Source organism: Pavona decussata, unplaced genomic scaffold (genome assembly GCF_977016875.1).
Source record: "Pavona decussata unplaced genomic scaffold, jaPavDecu1.1 SCAFFOLD_112, whole genome shotgun sequence".
Lineage (NCBI taxonomy): Eukaryota > Metazoa > Cnidaria > Anthozoa > Scleractinia > Agariciidae > Pavona > Pavona decussata.
In genome coordinates this window covers 1243355-1266789 of record NW_028145526.1, presented here as the reverse complement: position 1 = coordinate 1266789, position 23435 = coordinate 1243355, and the positions used below count along the sequence as shown (strand labels likewise).

The 23435-nt window shown below is 39.2% G+C and overlaps 1 protein-coding gene across 5 annotated transcripts in view; it reads left to right on the top strand.

The window, feature by feature from the left end:
* The window catches only part of LOC146470718 (uncharacterized), a 47115-nt gene that overhangs the window by 11233 nt on the left and 12447 nt on the right, over positions 1-23435 (top strand). Inside the window, exons 10-35 of one of the 5 annotated variants that reach the window (XM_085121666.1) lie at positions 284-443; positions 1409-1614; positions 2203-2346; positions 3255-3396; positions 4048-4391; positions 5354-5495; positions 6234-6350; positions 6920-7036; positions 7692-8075; positions 8533-8646; positions 9168-9284; positions 10675-10791; positions 11054-11170; positions 12238-12621; positions 12992-13102; positions 13778-13891; positions 14424-14540; positions 15527-15640; positions 16410-16526; positions 17273-17392; positions 18476-18859; positions 19634-19744; positions 20475-20588; positions 20771-20887; positions 21493-21606; positions 22241-22357. In XM_085121666.1, the coding sequence (XP_084977792.1) occupies positions 284-443; positions 1409-1614; positions 2203-2346; positions 3255-3396; positions 4048-4391; positions 5354-5495; positions 6234-6350; positions 6920-7036; positions 7692-8075; positions 8533-8646; positions 9168-9284; positions 10675-10791; positions 11054-11170; positions 12238-12621; positions 12992-13102; positions 13778-13891; positions 14424-14540; positions 15527-15640; positions 16410-16526; positions 17273-17392; positions 18476-18859; positions 19634-19744; positions 20475-20588; positions 20771-20887; positions 21493-21606; positions 22241-22357 (4255 nt within the window). The remainder of the gene's footprint in view (positions 1-283; positions 444-1408; positions 1615-2202; positions 2347-3254; positions 3397-4047; positions 4392-5353; positions 5496-6233; positions 6351-6919; positions 7037-7691; positions 8076-8532; positions 8647-9167; positions 9285-10674; positions 10792-11053; positions 11171-12237; positions 12622-12991; positions 13103-13777; positions 13892-14423; positions 14541-15526; positions 15641-16409; positions 16527-17272; positions 17393-18475; positions 18860-19633; positions 19745-20474; positions 20589-20770; positions 20888-21492; positions 21607-22240; positions 22358-23435) is intronic. The other 4 variants (XM_085121667.1, XM_085121668.1, XM_085121669.1 and 1 more) reach the window with 4 other exon arrangements.

The following is a 23435-nucleotide window of genomic DNA, read 5'->3' as shown; positions in this document are numbered from 1 at the left end:
CTACTTGCAAAACAATGTAACCTGGAAAATCACTAATACAATAATTATTCTTGAAATAGTAGAATCATGATCACTGAAAATGCCACAAGTTGTAGATATCGTCTTTTATTCGTCTGTCGCCATAATCGTCATCCTCATTATTGCTTTGATAATGATGATGATGATGATGATGATGATGATGATGATCATCATCATCATCATCATCATCATCATCATCATCATTCTCTCCTTTCTTCCTCATTTTCGTCGTAAACTTACACATCAAGGTATTACGTTTTGCTAGGCGCGTGGAGTAAGAACCATTGCAGTTGGAATTGGCCATGGAATCAACCAAAGGGAGCTTCTTCAGATTGCTATGAACGACAACCAGTACGTGATACAAGTCGACAACTTTGACGCCTTGAAGGGAAAACTGCAAATGATTTTGGATGAGTCATGTCAAGGTAACGTGAGACCAGGGTAAACATTAACAGTAGACAGCCGGCTTAAAGTTAATTAAACAATGAACAATGAACAGAAACAAATTTTAAGTTAATTTTAAATTAAGTTTGCAATGAAATCTACGCAAATTGTAAAACTAAGCCTTAATTTTAGTCATGTCAATCTCTACGAGTGTTAATTTCCCCGATGTTAATTAAGTAGGCGTTCATTTCCGAGGCGCTAATTTGTATCGTCTCGATCCAAAATTCTGAATCTTGTCCTGCACAGGAATCTTCTTCATATAGGATTTCTCGTCATCTGTACTTTTGAGATCAACAACAGTTTCTGCTTTGACAAAGTAGTACGGTACCTCCACAATCGCGTGACTTTTCTAAATTCCAAATTATTATGACCTTCAGTTCACGTTAGACCCAATGAACACAAGCGTTAATTTCTTATATATAACAAAGTATAAATTTCAATTAATTACAGTGATTTCTTTCAAAGAAAAATAAAGCAAGCTTCCTTGAAAATCTTCGGCAATTTAAAAAAAAAAAAAAGATCAGAAAAGTTCGTATGATCGCAACCTTCTAAAAAATAATAATAATAAAAAGAAACAAACAAAGATAAATCTTCGTTTCACTTTTAAATCTTGTTTATTTACGGCTGTTTCACTGGACAAAAAGGTGCAGGATTTCTACAAAACTTGTGCAAAATTAAAGTTTCACGCCTTCCCGCCTTACTTTGGTGAAATTACGATAATAGGTTTCAGAGGTCTGAAATGACAATTTTGTACATAACACGCTCAAAGGTTCACGCAAAATTATACGTAAAATCTGACCAGTGAAACCTTTTAGCAAGCTGAATTTAAAGTCTGAAAATTTTACTCTATTTACTGGTTCACTCAAATGCCTTGACTTTAAATGAGACTAAAAAAATGCGATTGTTAAGAAACATAAAATAAGGATGATATAACTCTCCACAACAGGAGCGCCACCACCAGCACCAAGCCCAGAGTGCCGCGAGGGAGCCCTGGGTATACAGAGCGGAGAAATCCCCGATAACGCCATTACTGTTACTAGCCAGTTTGATGGTAACCACGGAGCAGACCGCGCGCGGCTCAACTTGGCCAAGTCAGGAGTGAAAAAAGGCGCATGGTCAGCCAAATACAACGACAAAGGACAGTGGATTCAGGTCAGTTGGGTGTGGTATGCTTGATGCATTTTGTAAATCCCACTATAAAAATAAGCAACCAGTAGAAATATTGTATTAAATGCTGCCAGCATGGTAGGATAGGTAAGCTCCCCTTGGACCGCAAGAGAGTTTCAAGATGTTTTAAGCTATTTTTGTTGTCAAGCTGAACTTATTTTGAGACGTAAAATTCCGTCCAGTAATAGACAAGCTCTCCGCGAAGATAAGCATCTAAGAACTTCAACTTTGAACGGCGATAACTAATTGAGCACTGTAATAGGGAAATTAGTATGAGCTAATCATATGCCAATTATTAAATCAATCAATCAATCAATCAATCAATCAATCAATCAATCAGTCAATCAATCAATCAATCAGTTGTCAATCAGTCAATCAGTCAGTCAGTCAGTCAGGCAGGCAGGCAGGCAATCAGTCAGTTTTAAGATGTTTAAAGTTTGAAACGGGTATCCTAAAAGACCGATGGAAATAATCTCAGTTATGCTCCAGTTTTTTTTTTAAGAGAAATGAATTTGAATGTAATATAGTTTAACTTGGCGTTGTTGCCTGAGACCTCTTCTCGTGGAATTGCAGGTTGATCTCGGAAAGATCGTGAAGATAACCAAGGTGATGACACAAGGAAGGAGTGATGTTGATCAGTGGGTGATGTCATACTGGTTATCACACAGTCTCAACAATGGCTACTATCAAGCATATGGTGAAAACAGTAATCCAATTGTAAGTATTTTTAAAAATCTGCAAATTATTCACGAACATAATCCGTCAAATCACTTAATTTAGCTGGGTTGAGCATTTTTTTTACATCCTAGCAAAACAATTATGTATTTCTTCGATTCTAGAGGATGAAAAGAGCAAAGTTAACTTTGAAGCGTCATTTTATCCTTCAACGGGGCTATATTATCATCTAGTTTTAGCAGCAGTTTGAAAAGTGAAAAAATCAAAGGAAGCCTCATTAGTTTTGTTGTGTGTCTGGCCGACTTTTTTCTGTTCTTCCTTTTGCCAGTTAAGAAGGTTAATTATCGGTAAGAAGGGATTTTACAATAATAATAGCTTTATTCAGGTGTCAAGGTATTTAGCTTTACAGCTAATGGGGAACACTGGTGAGATGATTATGTAGTCTTCCTATATTTATTAAAAAGAGTTATTAAAAATTTAACATATAGCTAAAAAATTAAACTTATGGCTAAAATGACTAGAATTTTTATGTGCAAGTGATCCTATCACTAAAATACTTGTATACATCAACTTACGAGACCGGATAGATCTAATTGTTGATCCTGCCCTTGAACGAGTTGCGACTTTCGATTGTTCTGAGATTTCTGGGGAACTTTGAACAGATGACTGGCCCCAGATATCTTATGCAGTGTCTACTGAATCGAATAGTCTCGAATATTGGTCGGTGGAAGTCGTTATTTCTCAGCTTGTACCGCATGTGTTTAGATCTTCCTTTTGAATATTATTGTATATAGTCCCCTGTTAGTAGTTTAGAAGTTTTTCATGTGTGAACAAGGTACTTGACGAACAATTTTTGGACTGTGTCGAGGAGAAGGTTGTTGTTATAATTGGAAAAAATGGAAAAGTTTCGTGATATAGTCTCATTTACTCCTGTCTTGTTCACTTTTCAGATCTTTACTGGAAACTCAGACCGGAATACAGTCAAAGTAAACGTGTTAGATGTGCCAATTTACACTCGCTATATTCGGCTTCATCCCGAAAGCTTTCATGCGCACATTTCCTTGAGACTTGAGCTTTATGGCTGCAAAACAGGTAGGTAACCGGTTTTAACCTGTTTGAGAATGGGGAACTATGCGTACCCTATTTGCTGTCGGTATGACTTTGTAAGGGCAGCGGGGGTAAAGATGAAAGTAGTCTTGTTAGAATTTGTTCTTACGTTTTTGGAATGAAAACCTCAAATTGGCTTGCACAGATTATTTGGTGTGTTGGAAAGACATTTTATATGTTTTATTCAGTCGCATTAGTATATAGGCCATGGTCCAGTTCTTTGCCACGGGCGTTTTCCATTCCGGAAAATCCGGGTGAGAAATCGAATGGAACATAAATTTTCCGAATGACATTTTGGAATTTTGGGTTTTTCTTCGCAAGGTTGTCCTAACTTTTCGGAAAATCGGGTTATTCATACTCAAATCCAGTTTCTCCGACGTAAGTGGAAAACTCACGGCTGGAGCGAGTTTGTTTTCAAGTCGGCTTCGGTTAACGTGAAAAGTATACCGTTCCATTCGGCACCTACATTTTTCGAAACTTAAAGCCATGGATACTACATTTATTTGGTCTTGACACGTGCGCCTCAACGGTTTTATAGCTGTCGTCCTCCAACTCTGAGGAGGTAATACCCTGTCCCTGCTTCTTACGTCATCATTGCTGTTGCTGATTCTCTCATTACGTCATCTTTCTGACCAGGTTTTGTGCCGCCCAGTCCTCCGCTATGCATGAACGCTCTCGGCATGCAGAGTGGTCATATCAAGGCAGACGCCATAAAAGCCTCTTCACAGTATGATAGTAACCACAGTCCAGACAACGGCCGTCTTCATTTCCAGAAAACAGGCTCACGAGTCGGCGCGTGGTCGGCCAAGACTAACGACGCTAACCAGTGGATTCAAGCCAAGTTCGACGTGGTTGCTAAGGTCCGTCGCGTGAGTTCTCAGGGCCGCATGGACTCTGACCAGTGGGTAAAGACATACACTCTGGCCTACAGCTTTGATGGAAAGACCTGGAAGGATTATGAGCTCAGTGGCCAAGTGACGGTATGTTATTAACGTTCAGGGCCCGGTTGTTCGAAAGTCGATTAACCTAATCCACAATTAAAAAGCTAACCAAAGTCAGTTTTCTCTCGCTCGTTAGAAATGTTTCGAAAAGCTAATTTTACTCTTAAGTCAAAGAAACGTCAAAGTTAAAACTGAAGGTTCAAAAAATATTGTTTGGAAAAACCCTATCGATTAGTAGTTACCTGGAATGAAAGTTCACACTAACCCTGGGTTGGGTTTATCCGGCTTTGGACAACTGGGCCCATGTTAATTAAGATTCTTTCTCCAATCGTGTGTGTAAGGTAATTCGCCTTTGCATTGTTTTTTATACTTTGGTCTGTGATTGGTTTTAACACTCTCGCAGCATTCTTAACAAATTAAAGTATTACATTAAAATTATTGTATTTCGCGTGCTTGATGCCATTTGCAAGTTTTGATTCAAGTTCTAATTGGTTCATTGTGTTGTTTGCAACGGTGTTTACTAGAAAAAGTAGTGACTTTCCTTGGCTTTGGTTTTACCACACCCAGTTGAAGAACTCCTTGAGTCAATAACTTCAAGCTTAGCACCTTAGCTTAAAAAGATAAGATTCAGAAACAAAAATTTTGGAGCACCAGTATTAATTAAGTTTGATTCCCTGGAGAAAATCTCTTTATTTCTGTTGATACAAACCTCCAAATAGCAACTTTACAATCAGAAGAACCTCTGAGAGAAGCCAAGGACACATAGCCAACAACAACAACAACAAACTGACAGAAATAGAATTGGCATTGAAACTGGATTCACTGCTGATGACAGTCTCGGATAAGCTTAAACGAGCGAGTCCGGCTTGAAGTGGTTGACTTACCGGTACCCCCAAAACTAAACATGTTTTAATACGTCACAAAAAAAGGTATATCGTCCTAGTTTTCCTTAACTTGACGCCATAAAAATGTTTCCCTAACAATCACTGTTACACTCGCAGGTGTTCCAAGGCAACAATGACCGCTACTCGGTGTCCACAGAGGTTATCGATCCACCAATCGTGGCCCAGTACGTACGAGTCAAGCCGAAGACCTGGTATGGACATATTTCTATGAGAGTGGAGTTTTATGGGTGTACTGAAGGTAAGATATACAAAGAAAAGCCTTTGAAAAGTTCATAAGGAATAAGGGTTGTTTCGGCGAGAACCTGACCTCCAGCCGGTGTTGGATTACATAGCGTTTCCTTCAAGTTGTCTCATTAACTTGAAGACATCTACATCCCAAATCCTTTTACCAACACTTGGAGAGCTTAACGTATATTCAACGTAGATTTTCTACTGTCAAACAGTGGAACCATTGGCCCACCGATCTGGCCTCCGATATAACTTCTAAGTTTTGAGGGTGGAGCGTCTGTGAGCTAGATCTCTAGGACTGTTTTAAGATGTGTCGCGGCATGGGAATATAAGTCTCACACAGGGGGTGTGCCCCTTCCTGGTTGGTGTACATGCAAATGTCTCAACAAAAGCGCGAAACAATTTGCTTAGTGCAGCCTATCCCGCAATAAGCATATCTCCCCTTTTTTTCTCTTCCACAATTGTTTGCAAGACGTACTAATTGCATACAGAGGGCAAAATTGTATGTAATTACTAAGTAACTGCGCGAAAGTTAGCTCAATAAGAAAGATACAACTTTCTGCTTTATGCCCCATTTACACCAACTCACTAAAATTGTTTAGCAAGACAGGTTTAACAAAATGAAAATCGGTGACAGAAACTGAATTTTACAGAGGATTCAAATAAGCTGTCAGTGAGCGTGTGCTTTTCGCTGTGCTCAATGCAAAGCGCTTCCCATTTAACACTGAACTTTAACATTTCTCTGCAGACGGTGATATTTGTAATGTCCACAAACCATGCAAAAATGGCGCTCAATGCACAAACGTTGTCGGTGGTTACCAGTGTAAATGCCCGGACGGTTTCAAGGGAAAGAATTGCGACGAAGGTGAGCATGAACTCCCTCATGTGAATTATCAGCTGAAAACGAAGTAATAATTAAGTACAAGAGATTGTAGCTGGTAGTTACTGTGTGAACTGAAGACTTCAAACATGAAGATTGTCATCGTCGGTGAACTCGAAGTTTGAATCACTCAGAAGGTTATAGAGTAATTTTCATTTGAGTGTCGTGTAATAACTTCGGCCAATCACAACAGACGTAAACAATACTATTAACCAATCAGAAATCGAAGCAAATGCGAGCCAACCGCCGCCAAGCGCGGGAAGACGCGAGCGAACAGGTCACCATTGGCCTTGGTTTTGCTTCTCATAGGTTGAGAAAGTGGCGCGAGTTTTGCCAACCAATCACAGAGCGCAATAAAGAAAAAAAAAAACAGAGAAAACGCGAATTTCTTTCGATACTCAATTGAAAAAGTGTTCCGTAAAGGGTGAGTCGATTACTTCAGGTTTTCTAAATCGCTTTCATACGACTGAAATGAACAGAGTTAAAACTACAACATCGTGTTAGTTATCTTCCCAGGGTGGTAAGCCTGTGTTACTGTTTTTTTTCCTGTGCAGATATTGACGAATGTGCAAGTGGCCCATGTAAAAATGGCGCCAAGTGTACCAACACAGCAGGAGGCTACAAGTGCGCATGCGTGGGAGGATGGTTTACAGGGAAGAATTGTGATGAAGGTAAATCCACATGTACACAAAGCATTCCACACTCAAGAAGGCGGGTTGAGGAACAACTGGCAACAGAGTACTCAATTGAATTTTTAAATATGTTTAGTTGGCAACTAGAACAGCATTGTCTAATTGACTATACCTATTAAAAGGAAATTGATTTCACAAAAATCCCCTCCCTTACCGTCCCCCTCCCCCTGCACAAGAATTGATTGCCTCTCTGTGAGTTCTGTTTGCTGAGGAAATTAACGCTGAGAAAAAACTGCAAAAAGAGGGAAATTGTTTATGCTTTGAATGCCGCAAAATAAACGCTGCAATTGCAACCTTAATGATAACCTTAATGATAATGATAATTATTATACCCATACTATAAATTAGGACGTTTATTTAAGGGTTCGTTCAGTCGTTTTTTAGAAGAGCTCTGATATTTGAGGAGAAAAAGGATCACCGGCTACAAGAAACAATTTTCGGTTCTGTTCATTTTCAACTACGCTTAAGTTAATATGTTTTTGTGAATTCATCTCAAAAAGTTATTGAAAACAAAGTTATTTTGTGTGTGACAGTGTTTCGAATCGGGAAATATAAAATCTGCAAATTGGTTAGAAGAACGTCAATTTAAGGAGAAGAAAAGAAACGCCAACTGACAGTCTGTTCTTAAACACAGCTCCAACGGAATGTATCGTGAACACAAAACTCAGCGCCGCAGACCGCGCCTCAGGAAACTTGAGACGAAGTATCCTTAAGTGCGACCAAAGAGACTTACCAACAATCGGAAAATGGCACCAGTTTGTGGGTGATGCGGGCACCAAGATACCGAACTCCTGCGTCCCTACGCAGCGCTGTGGCACGCATGCGCCAGGATGGATGCAAGGGGAACACCCCAAGAAGGAAGATGGTGTGGTAAGCAGGAAGGTCTGCTTCCACTGGAGTGGTAACTGCTGTAGATGGAGTGTCATGATCCAGGTGCGAAACTGTGGTGGGCACTACGTGTACAAGTTGGAGAAACCTCCGGCATGCTTCCTTCGTTTCTGTGGTGATAAAGGACACAGTAAGTATTGCTTGTTTGTGGGCATAAACGCTAACATCTCATCATCGTCATCATCATCATCATCGCTGTATCGTCATCATCGTCGTCTTCATCATTACGAGCTGCATTGCATCATCATCATCATCATCATCGTCATCACTGTTATCGTCATCGGCTTCATCATCGTCATCATCATCATTATCGTTCTCATTACCATTATCATGGTTCAGCTGCAACTCCAGCACCATCATTATCATCATCATCATCATCATCTTCACTGCCATCATCATGATCATCAGTTTCTCATCACCGCCTCAAAACACCATCATCGTAGTAGAAATAATTTCTATTACCATGAACCCCTATCCCAATAATTAAGCTTACATATAAACAGGAGCCTTGATATAAACACGAAAAATGTTTTCTATTTGTAAAATAAAAGGAAGGTTAATCTTTGAGTTTTTTTTTTGTTACCAAGATGTGTGTGAACCAAAGAGCCCATGTCAAAATGGTGGAACGTGTAAACCACAAGGAGTAAGCGACTACTACTGTAACTGCAAACCAGGATACCAAGGAAAGAACTGCGACAAAGGTACGTGAGCTTCGACAGTACCCCGTATGTGAACTGTTATCCTGAAGAAACCATTCATGAAAGTGATCGCCGCTGGCTTTAAACAGTGGAACGAATAGTGAACAATGGATGAAACACCCATAACTTAGAAGGTTTTCCATTTGTCAATACTGACCGGCCCGCCGGGTTGGTCAGTTCATAAACGGAATGTACCAATGTCAAGGATACGTTTTATCTCATTTCTTCAAAATAGCACTAAGCATTTTCGAAGTGATACTTTTTAAAGATTTTGTGACAATAATCATGCTTTCAAAATGATGCACTCGATTTACAGAGTGAATGGAAAAGCACTCTAAAGATCCTGGGAAACCAAGGTAATATTCCCTTGGTGAAACCAGTTTCCAGGTAGCAGGGCCCTGTCATACGTTCTCCCTTCTTCGTTACCATTCTTGACCACAGAGCCTTTGGCTTGACCATTAGTCATGCGCAAAAGGGAAGAGGTCTGGGGTCGAGAATGTATACTTTACCTTCTTTAAATCTAGACATCGATGAATGCGCTGTCAACAACCCATGCAAGAACGGTGGCACGTGTACCAACACAGTTGGAAGTTACAAGTGCGCATGCGGTGTAAAGTTCACTGGGAGGAACTGTGAGACAGGTAGGGAACACTTCATTGCTCCTGTGATCCGTTTTTTGAACGTTCCGTTAACTTATCGGGCCTTAAAAATTTTTCAAATGGCCCTTTATTATCGATGAGTAGTAATTTCTAGTGCATACCTTTTCAACTGTGTTCCACAAAATCATAAAGTTTTTAAATCAAGAAAAATCAAAGAGAATGATTTTTGAATATTTCTGAACAGTGTTTACATAAAGTAGTTTTTGTGCTCGATAAGTTATCGGGACTTTGGTCATTTTTTGTGTTCCAAACTGAATGAATCAGGTTAATGCGCTCCCCTCATAGGAATTTTTTTGATAAATATAAAATACTTCTGAACGTGCGCGCATACCGTGAAATTTTGGGTCCGAGTTGGTGATGTATCAGTTTTAAACATACTTTATACTTCTTGTAACTTAGCGTAATGTTATTTTATACAGTTTTAATTGATAATTATAGTTAGTTAGTCATATTGGCTGGTATTTTTATATATAGGTCCTGTTTTTAATATTGTCTAATTAAATTTTAGTCATTTTAACCATTTTTTTGTCTAACGAGTTTGCTATCACCGTTGTATTGTGCATTTGGACGTATTTACATGTGTTAGTTTACGAATTAGAAATATTAAACATTTTTCAGTGTTCATGAAACTCAAGGTTTGACGACTGAAATAAAGCATTTAAGGAGCACTTTGTTGTACTGTTCTACAGGAAGACAATGTAGCTCTACAGGGTCAAAATGAGATCCTCAAGTATGACCTCTCAACATTAACTTGATGTAAGCTCTTGTAAAACTCTAAGATTTCAGTGGTTACCCTACATCCATTAGGATTTTTAATACTATTTTTTCCTATGTATCTGCTTGACTCCTGATTTTTCTTTTTCTCTTTCATCTATTTGCGTATTTTACTTTAATCCTACTTTCTACTGAGTAATGTTCGCCAAGTAGATTATAAGTAAACATTTAGTTCCTAGGTTAGGTGTGTGAACTTTTGTAACCCACTGGGTTTTCGTTCACAAGCCTGTTCATTTGTTTTTTGTTTAATCTTTTTTTATTGTAACGTTTTTTGTAGCACTTGAAGATAAAAATTAACGTAGAACCTGCTACCTCCTCATCAGAAGGCTGCGTGGTCGAGTGGTTAGAGGCGCGGACTCGTAATCCGGAGGCCCCAGGTTCGAGTCCCCTCTCTGACCACTAGTCTTCTGTTTTTAAAACCCTCGGTCACACTTTTTAAATTCCTCTCTGGTAAGACCTTGCCAGTTGGGATTTTAAAGGAGTTTCTTTTCTGTTCGCTTAGAACATTTGTTTGATCACACCGCCCCACAAGCTTCTAGCTTTAAATCTAACGTCGTATAAAAAAAATTACTTTAATTTACTTTACTTTTTTATTTAGATGTAAATGAATGCAATGTACACAAACCCTGCAAGAATGGAGCTACATGTGTGAACACTGTTGGTGGTTATAGCTGTCGATGCCCTGTAGCTTATAAAGGAAAACACTGTGATGAAGGTAAGTGGAAACTCCTGAGGGCTAACTCTATTCAGAGCGGGTTGGATTTGGTCTTCTGCAACCCGAAGGGAGGGAGGGAGGGAGGGAGGGAGGGGAGAGGGGAGTTGTTGAGGTAATTTGGCCATCGTAAAGATATTCGAGTCTAGACGTTTCGAGCGTTAGCCCTTCGTCAGATCCTGATTCGTCGGATGATCAAACCAGACAAACCAGTCAGTCTCCCGGATCGGTTCAGAACATTGACTTCTAACGATTTTGTTTTCAGATGTCGATGAGTGTGCCGCTAACCCGTGCAAGAATGGCGGCAAATGTGAAAACTCTGTGGGAAGCTACAAGTGCACGTGCGTAGGTGGCTGGTTCACTGGGAAGCACTGCGATCAAGGTATGCTTTTTAACTAGTAGCGTGTTTAAATTACATTCACAGTACAAGTTTGGGGTTGATGCACAAACAGTAAAGGTTCTAAATCCAGCCTTAGGGTCACTTTATTGTAGAGCTGCCAGAGTGATGTTTAATATACCTAACTCCTGACAAGCTCCAAATGGCAGTAGTCGGCGAAGAGGACACTCTATTCAATGTTTATAAGCTAACGTTAGCTACATTAATCCACAATATGTGCATTGTGAAAAAAGTGTGATGCCATGTTTTAAGCCATATGAATAAACACGCATTGACATTCTTAGGTTCAACTCCTTCTGGCAGAATTCGAAGTCGGGTTTTCTATTTCCAAGTATGCCCGTGTCATTGATGTAACAACCTCGTGTATGACAAATATTATAGGCACACTTGACATGAAGTTCAATCTATGAAGTCATTATAAACCTGCTGTGGCACGCTTCAACACGCACTACATAAAGTATTCGGTAGTACCATATGGAACCGGCGCTCTGACGCCACATAATCAAACTCGGTTAATAGCGCAAGGGTATACACGAAACTACGGTATTCATAAATGGTGTCTGCTTTCAATGCTTTTTAAAGATTAAAAGAAAAACGTACTGTAACATCAACAATGAGTAGTTTTTTTGGCAAGAAAAATAAATGATCACCCTCTTCCCGCGGCTGGTTGCGTATCCCACTCCCAAACCTGAGTTACACCCTTTTTCCCTCACATGGTACTTGCATATTAGTATTTTCTGTACAAGTTAAGTCTAATTGACAATTATTCCACGGGCGCGCTTTGGATATGCGATGATAGATTGCCTATGGCTTTAATCATCTTATATCCAACAAGCGCGTGTGGAATAATTGTTTTATTAAAAACAATCAAGAAATATTGCTAGATCTTGCTGATTTCGCATTGCAAGAACAACCAGAAGACAATTTAATGGTCGCTATTTCTCGGGCATAGCATAATGGCTTGTATACCATGACCGCTGAGCCAATCATTTCTCTGGAATTGCTTTATATAGTGATCCATTTTTTAATAATACTATTTATCCCAATTTCAGATCCCCCGGAATGCTCGAGCTACGCTAAGCTTAATACCGCAGATCGCGCTGCAGGAAGGCCTAGGGGCAACATACTCAAGTGCGATAGGAATGACTTCCCCTCCGTGGCCAAGTGGTATCGATTTGAAGGAGACGCTGGGACAAGAATGCCCACTTCACCAGTACCTGTTCATCACTGCGGAACTCATGCAACCGGATGGCTGAATGGACAACATCCGAGCAAGGAGGATGGATCAGTCAGGCGACAGGTTTGCTTCAACTGGTCGGGGAAACATTGTCGATGGAGCATTAATGTCCATGTGCGAAACTGCGGCGCGTTTTACGTGTACCATTTGGGAAGGACCCCTGGTTGTTCCTTCCGTTACTGTGGTAACAAGGGACATAGTAAGTTTCTATATATGCTGACCCTTTTTACTAAGGTTGCGTTCGATTGACCCTATTCTGGAATAGGAATACATACAGTGATGTCAATAAATCAGTCATAAGGTGTTTTTGAAATTACTGGAGTACAAAATGGCTCTTAAAAGACCACGGCATGTGTGGCATGTTTGCAGAACTTTCTTCCTAAATTTACTTATAAATAAAAAGAGAAATCTTCAGACGACGAACTTTGGTCAGGGAAAAGAAAAAAAAAACTTTCTAATGTTTTACCACCTGTGATCTGAATTTTTGCCTTTCACATTATTCTAGCTTGCCCAATATGGAGTCGTATTCATTTAGGTCCCTCATCTAGCTTATGTTGTATTTTGACCAGACGTCTGCAGGGTTCAAAATCCTTGTAAGAATGGCGCAACCTGCTTGCCAAATGGTGATGGATCAACATGCAAATGCACAGCCAACTTCCAAGGAGAGAATTGCGACAAAGGTAACAACGAAACTCACGTCTATCCGTTTATGCCCTGATTTATTCCGTTGAAAAAATGCTCTCTGACAGTGCATTATACTCAATTAGCCTAACTCTCACTTGGTTTCTTTTAGCTTTACTGTACTGTCTGATTGGCTAGGAAAGCTCGTACCACTTTTCCAAATAACGAGAAACAAAACCGAAAGGCATCGTGATCATACACATCTTCCCGTGCTTGGGGATAATTGCATGGACTTGCTTCGAGTGCTGATTGGTCGTTCCATAGTTTTCGCCTGTTGTGATTAGACGAAGTAATTTCTTTGGTCTTGGTTTTCTATACTTAACTGAAAATCACTCAAAAAGGAGTGTTTTGTGAAGATTCTGACATACATCAAGTCCGCATTTCAGCCTTATCCTGTGATAGAGCTTGTCTTATCTCTCCCATAACTACGTTTCAGTTTCTTATCATTCCAGGGAAAGAAACCTATTTACATCAATGCTTCCCTTTGTACTAGGATTTATGACGTACGATTGAGATCTTTTCGGTAGTCATTAGTCGGGCTCTTAAGATAAATTAACATTACGAATTCGAAACTTAGGCGAGGTGCATTCATCCACCTGCACTTCTTTTATGAAGTAGAAAAAAGTAGAAAATGTTATGCTGACGTTTTTTCTTTTTGTTTATTTTTGTTGCAGATGTTAATGAATGCGCCAACAATCCTTGTAAGAACGGAGCCACCTGTACTAACACTCATGGAAGCTACAAGTGCACATGCAAAAGTGGATTCACCGGAAAGAACTGCGATCAAGGTATAACCACGGCAATGTTCCCAATGTGTTATAACTAACTTAGGTCTCTACTGAGGTCTTTAATTTTTTCTCAGCCTGATTTCTGTTGATTTTACGGAAAAGCCTCAAAGAAACAAATTTTTAGTCCGGTTGGCCTTACAGACACAAATACATTTTGATTACTTATATGGAACAATCCTCAGGGTAATAATTTTTTTGTAGTAGAGTGTGCTCTAGACCTACTGGAAGTAACAGTTTTTGTCTTGACATAACTCCTAACAATCAATGTCGATACCAGTTGCAAACTGTGATCAGCCAAATCCATCTTTGTCGCCTTTTTAATGCATGGAGACTCTTCATCGTTTTAAATCATGAAAATGCTTAGCGTTTTCTACACTACAAAGCAGACGAAAAGGCTTCTTAAGTTAGATTTTAAATTAGTTAATAGGGATTCTGGAGCAAAGTGATGTGCAGCAAGAAAAACGTAAGCCTTCAAATCATGAGGAAAATTTTGGTTTCCACATTTTCACCTCTTTTTTATATCTTGGTTCAGATGTGAACGAATGTACCGCATCCAACCCCTGCAAGAACGGAGGCACTTGTACCAACACTTTTGGCGGCTATACCTGCAAATGTCCGGCAAACCACAAGGGAAAGAATTGCGAAGAAGGTCAGTAATAGTTATACACTCTTGTCAGCATCTTCGTTGTTCCAGTCATTTGTACTCAGTGACCAAGCGCATTGTTGAGTTATGCAAGTTGCATCTGTGTAGCTCATGACTTGAGTGCTTATTAGCAAACTTTATATAAACCAAAGAGGCAAAAAAGGAAGAGTGTGTATCCTTCCTTTATCGTCAACTACTTGTTATGTTAAAGGTGTACAAACATGACTTTTGAGTACTTCACTTACCATATTGTCTAGGTTTAGTCACCATTTATTTATCTGGGAGGGAACCTAAGTTTTACAAGTCCCTTGGTTTTTATTAGGTACTCTCGTCACTTCTTTTCTATCTCTTGTACTTTAATCACTGCATGTAACTTTGTAATCATTTGTAACCATTGTAATCATTGTAATTTATTAATCATTGTAACTTAATTGTGTGTGGCATATAAACTAAACTAAACTAAACTAAACTAACATAAACTAAACTAAACTTTTGTTAGCTAGATGCACTGGCGGTTCGAATATTCCTGCAATCGGATTTTGGAATCCAAGATTTTCCTCCTCCAAAGGGAAATTGTCAACCAAGAAGAACGAACTTTTCCTGTTCGTATTTTAGAAGCTAGCCGCAAACCAGACCAGTGTGGGCAAGAGATGACCAGCAGTTGGCCGAAGATGCTACCCCAAACTCGTGGAGGGCGGGAGCTTTCTAATTTTCCCATGGTAGGCGCAGTCAGACTGGGCCAAACCCCACTATCTATTGTATACGATCGTATAAGCTGATCACGTATCCTGGCAACGTGCTGGGCGTGCATTATAATGACGAGTCCTATCTGACCAATCATGTCGCACACATTTATTTGATAACTTTATCAATCTTATTTATCAATCTTTATCAATCTGCCAATATGGCTAATAATGATCCATGCTGCCAATCGGTGGAAATTTTTCAATGCCTGACAACGTTTGATTTACTGTTTGATTTACTATTTACAGATGTTAATGAATGCGCCAACAATCCCTGTAAGAACGGAGGCACTTGCACCAACACTCACGGAAGCTACAAGTGCACATGTGATAGTAGATTCACTGGAAAGAACTGTGATCAAGGTATCTCGGTAGCCCTTTAACTGAATTCCCAATGTCAAAATAGAAACTCTCCTTTCTTGTCCCCTTACATTCACTATAGTATTAATGGAGAATGGTTGTTAAAACATACAAAGAATCCATTTTAGGCGATCATATCCTTAAGGCTGATGTTTTTTTTTTTATGAAACATCGATATTACAAATGGAAATTGTAATGATAATATATTGTAATAACAATAACATAGCTCACACATAACAAACGATACGCATTGTTACAAAATACACATTCGTGAACTTCTTGTTTGGTTGGTTTTTTGTTATAACAATAGACCAATTTCGATATATTAAAATTCTAGCTTGGCTACGAGGCTTAGGGAAATAAAACAAAAGAAATTAATTATTCATATCTGAACCACCATGTTATTTCTGTTGTTTTATTCCCCTTAAGCCTCGTAACCAGGTACGAATTTTAATACATCGAAATTGGTCTATTAACATAATGAACACCCTATTTACTTGAAACTGGGTTCATCAACAGAGCATGTTTTCTTTTTAATATGAAGGCAAACAGACTAGCTGTTTCCCAGAAATTGATTTATCTTTTAGAGTGGTTTCATTTCAGTGTCGTAAAGTCGATAACAAGGAAATTACTCTGACCTATCACAATAAACATAAACAGCACAGTGAGCCAATCATAATTCGAAGCAAATATATTTCATCATTGCCAGGCGAGGGGAAACGCGCATTTCTGATTGGAATGCCGTTTTATTGTTCTTATATTCATTGTTTAGATGTAGATGAGTGTAAGGTGGGCAACCCCTGCAAGAATGGCGCCACTTGTATCAACTCTGTTGGTGGATACAGCTGTCAGTGTCCTGCGAACTACAAAGGAAAACATTGCGACGAAGGTGAGAGACATCTGACAATAGGAGCACCGTTTCTACAGTGGATGATACACACGCTATTTTCATTGATGTGATGGCGCCGAAATGGCCTCGCGCGCTGCATAAATTAGGACACTTCCCTCTTGAGACCTTCGTAATACCCATAGGTTTGGGTATAGTATTTATGCATCCTCCACACTTGTAATCGTTCTCTTATGCGTTCATGCCCTGAGAGGTCTGTTTTCAGAGTTTCCCTTTTGCCCTACACACCACCCCTCAGTGACGGAAACCTCCATCCTGCTGCACTTCTTCGCATGCGCAGAAATTATTTTCGCCCATATCTTAGCATCTCCGCGTGCCATAAATGTGCAGCATAACAATGAAAATTCTTATACGTTCTTGAGTTTTTAATTGAGGAAATGAATTATTGATTGATGATTAATCATGTCAAACCAACTTTCCCCAGTTCAGTTCATCAAATTACTAACTATATCCAAGAGAGGTTTATAATGAACAGTTTAATGAACAGTATTGTCTAAGAAAAATAAGACACAGAGAATAATGACCCAAAACCCTAACGTACGTTACCGGTGATGCTTAGAAGAAAACCCTACGAGTAAAAGAGTGTAATTAACTTAAATTCTTTACGTTTTACCGTGTTATTCATTTGTGAGGTATTCTGAACAAATTGTAGTTATTTGAAGGACATGAACAAAATGTCACATTTATTGAAGATCTGCAGATAAATCTCGCAATCGTTTGCCTTTTAGATGTGGATGAGTGCGCCATTAAGAAACCTTGTAAAAACGGAGCAACATGCACTAACACTCGAGGTGGTTACACGTGTACTTGTGCTGGAAAGTGGTTTACGGGAAAACATTGTGATCAAGGTAGGACTATTTTCGGCCATGTTACTTCTGTTTATCACGCAGGGATCGTTTGAACTGAACAGGAGCAATTTTCAACGGAATCCTTTGTGAACATCAGGATTAACAATGGACGTACTGTAACAAGCAAACTTTAAATTCGATGTGTTCCGCAATGTGGCACAATATTTGGGCTACATAAACCGACTGATCTTCATCTGCGATGTTCAGATACTTGCGTATGTTATTAGACAGTAATCGACAAGGGTTGGAAACCCAAACAGAAAGCAAATGGCTAATGGAAATCTAAGCTCCATTTTTACAAGGGATTTTTGAAGGCCAGAAGCGTGGAAGTGACCGGAAAATATTTGGTTGAACAGAAAAGTAATTTAACGAGTAAAAATGAGAGAAGAGATCGACTATGCTTGGCCGTTTGTTGTAATGACGAGTTCCTTTTCCTGGAAGCGTTTCATCCCTCTGCCTTATACTAATTTTGCCGTTGTTCGTATGACAATTAGACAATGTGTACTCGTTCTGGGGAAAAACCGAGCCATTGCATTTCCATGCTTGATATTGAGGGAAAATTCAAATGTATCCACAAGTCTAGTGCCATATTTTGTCTAGTGCCATAGTTTGGCTCTTAAAGCACTATAATGAGGCTAGTAATGAGGATGGAAATTTGAATCAAAAATGAAAACCCATACATTAAAGCGCAGCTAATGAAGGTTTAAACTTATTTCAATTAAAACATTTCACCACTTGCTTTCAAACCAGTGTTAATATCTGGTCTAATTTACCTGACCTGAGTTGTTCAAAGAGCGGATAACTTTATCCAGCGAATAAACTGTTCTTCAACTGATGTACTCCGCTATCCTCTAGATAGCGATTTATTCGCTGGATAAGGTTATCCAAACTTTAAACAACGGGAGCGTGATGTAAAAGACCTTCTTGAATAAGAGGGGAAGAAATCATCTCAGCTTTCACGTAACCACATTGTTAGGTTCGAGTAGACTGCCTTTAATTGCTTTTAACGCACTTCCCATGAGATCTAACGTACATTTTAAAGACCTTTTCTGATAGCGGATCGTTCACGTTTTCACCTTGCAGATCCAAGTGAGTGTTCAAGCTACTCCAAACTCAGCGCTGCAAACCGTGCCTCGAGTTCACACCATGGCAACACGCTCAGGTGCGATCGCAATGACCTCGCCTCCTCCGCCAAGTGGTACCGCTTCACGGATGCTGCAGGAGATAGAATGCCAACGTCACCAGTACCGACGCATTACTGTGGAACGCACGCACCGGGATGGATGAATGGAGAGCACCCCACCAAGGAAGACGGAGCTGTAGCAAGAAAGGTTTGCTTCCACTGGAGCAATAACGTTTGTAATTGGAACATAATTATTACTGTCCGCAACTGTGGGGCGTTCTACGTCTACAAATTGTCAAGGACTCACAACTGTTATCTCCGTTACTGTGGCAACAAAGGACATAGTAAGTATCGTAATTATTTCGACATAATAACAATAATAATAATAATAATAATAATAATAATAATAATAATAATAATAATAATAATAATAATAATAATAATAGTAATGATAATAATAATATAGAGATATAGAGACTCTCCTCATCCTTAACTAGTGTCTGAATTTGTAATGTCCTGTTGTTTAAATATATAGAAGTGGACACTATTTTAGTACCAACCCTAAACTAACTGTCACATGTTACCCTCTAGGTAAATAAATTCATTATTTGTGTAAAGGTTTGACCCAACCTGGGTTATCAGGCTTTCCAGGTGACGTTTGCGAACCAGGCTTACCATTTCAATCTGACAAAGCCAGACTTACCAGGCTGTTGGGGTCCTTTTTCTTTTGCTTTTACAAATCAAAAGCAGGCTTACCAGAAAACCTGATAAAATAAGTTCTGGAAGAATCACCGAGAATTTGACGACTGTCAAAACACAAATGTAATGAGGGAGATCAAAAGAAATATATCGTTGCTGCTTTCGAGAAAAAAAAAATATGTGAAGTATCATTAACAAATGCGCATTACAGATCATCACATTTCAATAACTTCGAATCTTAACAAAGCCAACTGTAAATGTCCCACTTCAGACAACAAACTTTGGTCAGGGAAAAAAAACTTTCTTATGTGTTACCACCTGTAATCTGAAGTTTTGCCTTTTACATTGACCTCGCTTGCCCCTATACGGAGTCGTATTCATTTAGGTCCCTCATCTAGCTCATGTTGTATTTTGTCCAGACGTCTGCAGGGTTCAAAATCCTTGTAAGAATGGCGCAACCTGCTTGCCAAATGGTGATGGATCAACATGCAAATGCACAGCCAACTTCCAAGGAGAGAATTGTGACAAAGGTAACAACGAAACTCACTCACGTCTATTCGTTTATGCCATTTATTCCGTTGAAAAAATGCTCTCTGACAGTGCATTATACTCAGTTAGCCTAACTCTCGCTTTATTTGCTTTAGCTTTACTGCGCTCTGTGATTGGCTAGGAAAACTCGTACCACTTTTTCAAGTAACGAGAAAGAAAACCAAAACGAATCGTGCTCATACACATTTTTCCAGTTCTGATTGGTCATTCCCCTGCTTCCGCCTGTTGTGATTAGACAGAGTAATTTCTTTGGTCTTGGTTTTATTACACCTAACTGAAAACCACTTTAAGCAGGTGAGAATTTTGAAGCTCTTAGAAAGAAGTGTTTTGTGAAGATTCTGGCATACATCAAGTCCTAATGTACATGCCGTATTTCAGCCTTATCAAACACGCCACTTAGGAATTGCAAACGATAAGAAAAGTGGCCTGAGATAGAGCCTGTTTTATCTCTCCCATTGCTACGTTTCATTTTCTTATCATTTCACGGAAAGAAAGTTATTTGCATTAATGCTTCCCTTTGTACCAGGATTTATCACGTACGATTGAGATCTTTTCCGAAGTTATTAGCCGGGCTCTTAAGATAAATTAACATTACGAATTTGCGATAAACTTAGGCGAGGTGCATTCATCCACCCGCACTTCTTTTATGAAGTAGTAAATAGTAGAAAATGTTATGCTGACGTTTGTTCTCTTTGTTTATTTTTGTTGCAGATGTTAATGAATGCGCCAACAATCCTTGTAAGAACGGAGCCACCTGTAGTAACACTCATGGAAGCTACAAGTGCACATGCAAAAGTGGATTCGCCGGAAAGAACTGCGATCAAGGTATAACCACGGCAATGTTCCCAATGTGTTATAACTAAGGTCTCTACTCAGTCCGGTTAGCCTTACAGACACAAATACATTTTGATTACTTAGATGGAACAATCCAGTAGGGTAATATTTTGTTTTGTTTTAGAGTGTGTTAGTTTCCACATTTTCACCTCTATTTTTATATCTTGGTTCAGATGTGAACGAATGTACCGCATCCAACCCTTGCAAGAACGGAGGCACTTGTACCAACACTTTTGGCGGCTATACCTGCAAATGTACGGCAAACCACAAAGGAAAGAATTGCGAAGAAGGTCGGTAATAGTTATACACTCTTGTTAGAATCTTCGTTGTTCCAGTCATTTTTACTCAGTCAGTGACCAAGTGCATTGTTGAGTTATGCAAGTTGCATCTGTGTAGCCCATGAATGAGGTGCTTATTAGCAAAGTTTAGATAAACTAAAGAGGCAAAAAATGAAGAGTGTGTATCCTTCCTTTTGTTAGCTAGATGCACTTGCGGTTCGAAAACGCCTGCAAATGGATTTTGGAATCCAAGATTTTCCTCCTCCAAAGGGAAATTGCCAACCAAAAAGGACGAAATTTTCCTGTTCGGATTTTAGAAGCTAGTCGCAAACCAGACCAGTGTGGGCAAGAGATGACTTGGCCGAAGATGCTACCCCAAACTCGAGGAGGGCGGGAGCTTTCTAATTTTCCCATGGTAGGCGCAGTCAGACTGGTCACATATCCTGATTATGGCTGTGCGTGCATTACAATGACCAGTTCTATCTGACCAATCATATTGCACACATTTACTCGATAACTTTATAAATCTTACTGCCAATATGGATAATAATGATCCATGCTGCCAAGCAGTGGAAATGTTTCAATGCCTGACAACGTTTGATTTATTGCTTTTACAGATGTTAATGAATGCGCTAACAATCCTTGTAAGAATGGAGCCACCTGTACCAACACTCACGGAAGCTACAAGTGCACATGTGATAGTAGATTCACTGGAAAGAATTGTGATCAAGGTATCTCGTTAACCCTTTAACTGAATTCCCAATATCAAAAAAAGAAATTCCCCTTTCTTGTCCCCTTACATTCAATTTAGCAGTAGTGTAGAGAGGTTGCTAAAACATACAGAGAATTCATGTTAGACGATCATATCCTTAAGGCTGATAATCTTTTTGTTTGATGAAACATCGATATTACTAAGAGAAATTGAAATGATAACGTGTCGCAATAACAACAACAACAACAGAGCGATACACTTTGTCACAAAATTTACGTTAGTCAACTTCAGGCCCTCTTCGCCTGGATGCATGTTTGTCTTGTTTGGTTGGTTTGTTGGTATTACAATTAACATAATGAACACTCTATTTACTTGAAAACTGGGTTCATCGTTCATCGTTTTTTTTTTTTAATATGAAGGCAAACGGACGAGCTGTCTGCCAGAAATTGGTTCACGTTTTAGAGCGGCTTTCATTTAATTTCAGTGTCCTAAAACCAATACCAAGGTAATTACTCTGACCAATCACAAGAAACATAAACAACACAGTGCACCAATCATAATTCGGAGCAAATATATTTCATCGGCGCCAAGCGCGTGAAAGCGCGCATTTCTGTTTTGAATGCCGTTCCATTATTCTTTTATTCATTATTTAGATGTCGATGAGTGTAAGGTGAGCAACCCCTGCAAGAATGGCGCCACTTGTACCAACTCTGTAGGTGGATACAGCTGTCAGTGTCCTGCGAACTACAAAGGAAAACATTGCGACGAAGGTATAATACAATACTGCAAAATCAATATGGCGTTTAAAGGGACATTGTCACCTATTTTTAGTGTCACTTTGAACAACCAGAAAACATATTTGCATCGATAGGAACGTTGCCAAATGGTCCAGTTTTGTCAACGGTAACCAATAGTAATCCTCCTAGTGCACAAAAACGTTTTATCTATCATCTTTGGCTGCGGATGCAAAGGGATGGAAATGGACTGCAATTTTTCAAAAATTGGCCATTTTTTTCAAGCTCCTCCTGTGCATTCTGGAGAAATCGCGAAAACCGATTATAGTATATTCTTCAATTTCAAGTTAGAGAAGAGGTTCTTTGTCAAATATGTGAGCATTTTTGACCAACATACAACAACGACAACTACCATGGCTAATTATGTATTAATGATAAACATAATAAATATACTACCTACTTGAAAACTGGGTTCATCAGCAGGGCATTTCTTTTTATCTCTGTGACAGTGCCCCTTTGAGACCATAACGTGAATGAACTGTTTTACCTTCAAAAACTCATTAATAATAATTTATAAGCCCATTGACCTATCAAATGGTCGATGAAACAGCACGTGCAGTGATTTTAAAACCCAATAAAACCTCCACCTTATTAGTATGCGGTGTTTCGTTTTGCTAATTAGCAACGTTCACAAAAACATCATTGTTATGAACTCTCTTGACACACGCTTTTCCAGGAATGTTTTTTGAAGCCGTTCAAAAACTCGCAGCACGTGTTTTATCGGGTCTAAAACGAAATCCCGATAAAACACTACCGCTCGTGTTTTAAACATTACATAAAACGAAGTATAAGGAAATTTCTTGGCCCTGTCTAATGTATTTTAAGGTAGTCGAATTAATTCTAATTTATTTTCAGATAATTTCTCTGCCAGTCCAAACATACATTGTGTACGCAATCGAATCTCTTTACAGTGGCAAAATTACCTTTTCAACTCTGTTGATAAAATGAAACATTTGTTTCCACTCCCCACCGACGCAGCACCACAGTTTCTTTAGAAACTAACGCCCTTAAGCATACATTGGGCTGTTAGTGAACCTGATATCCTGAAACCTTA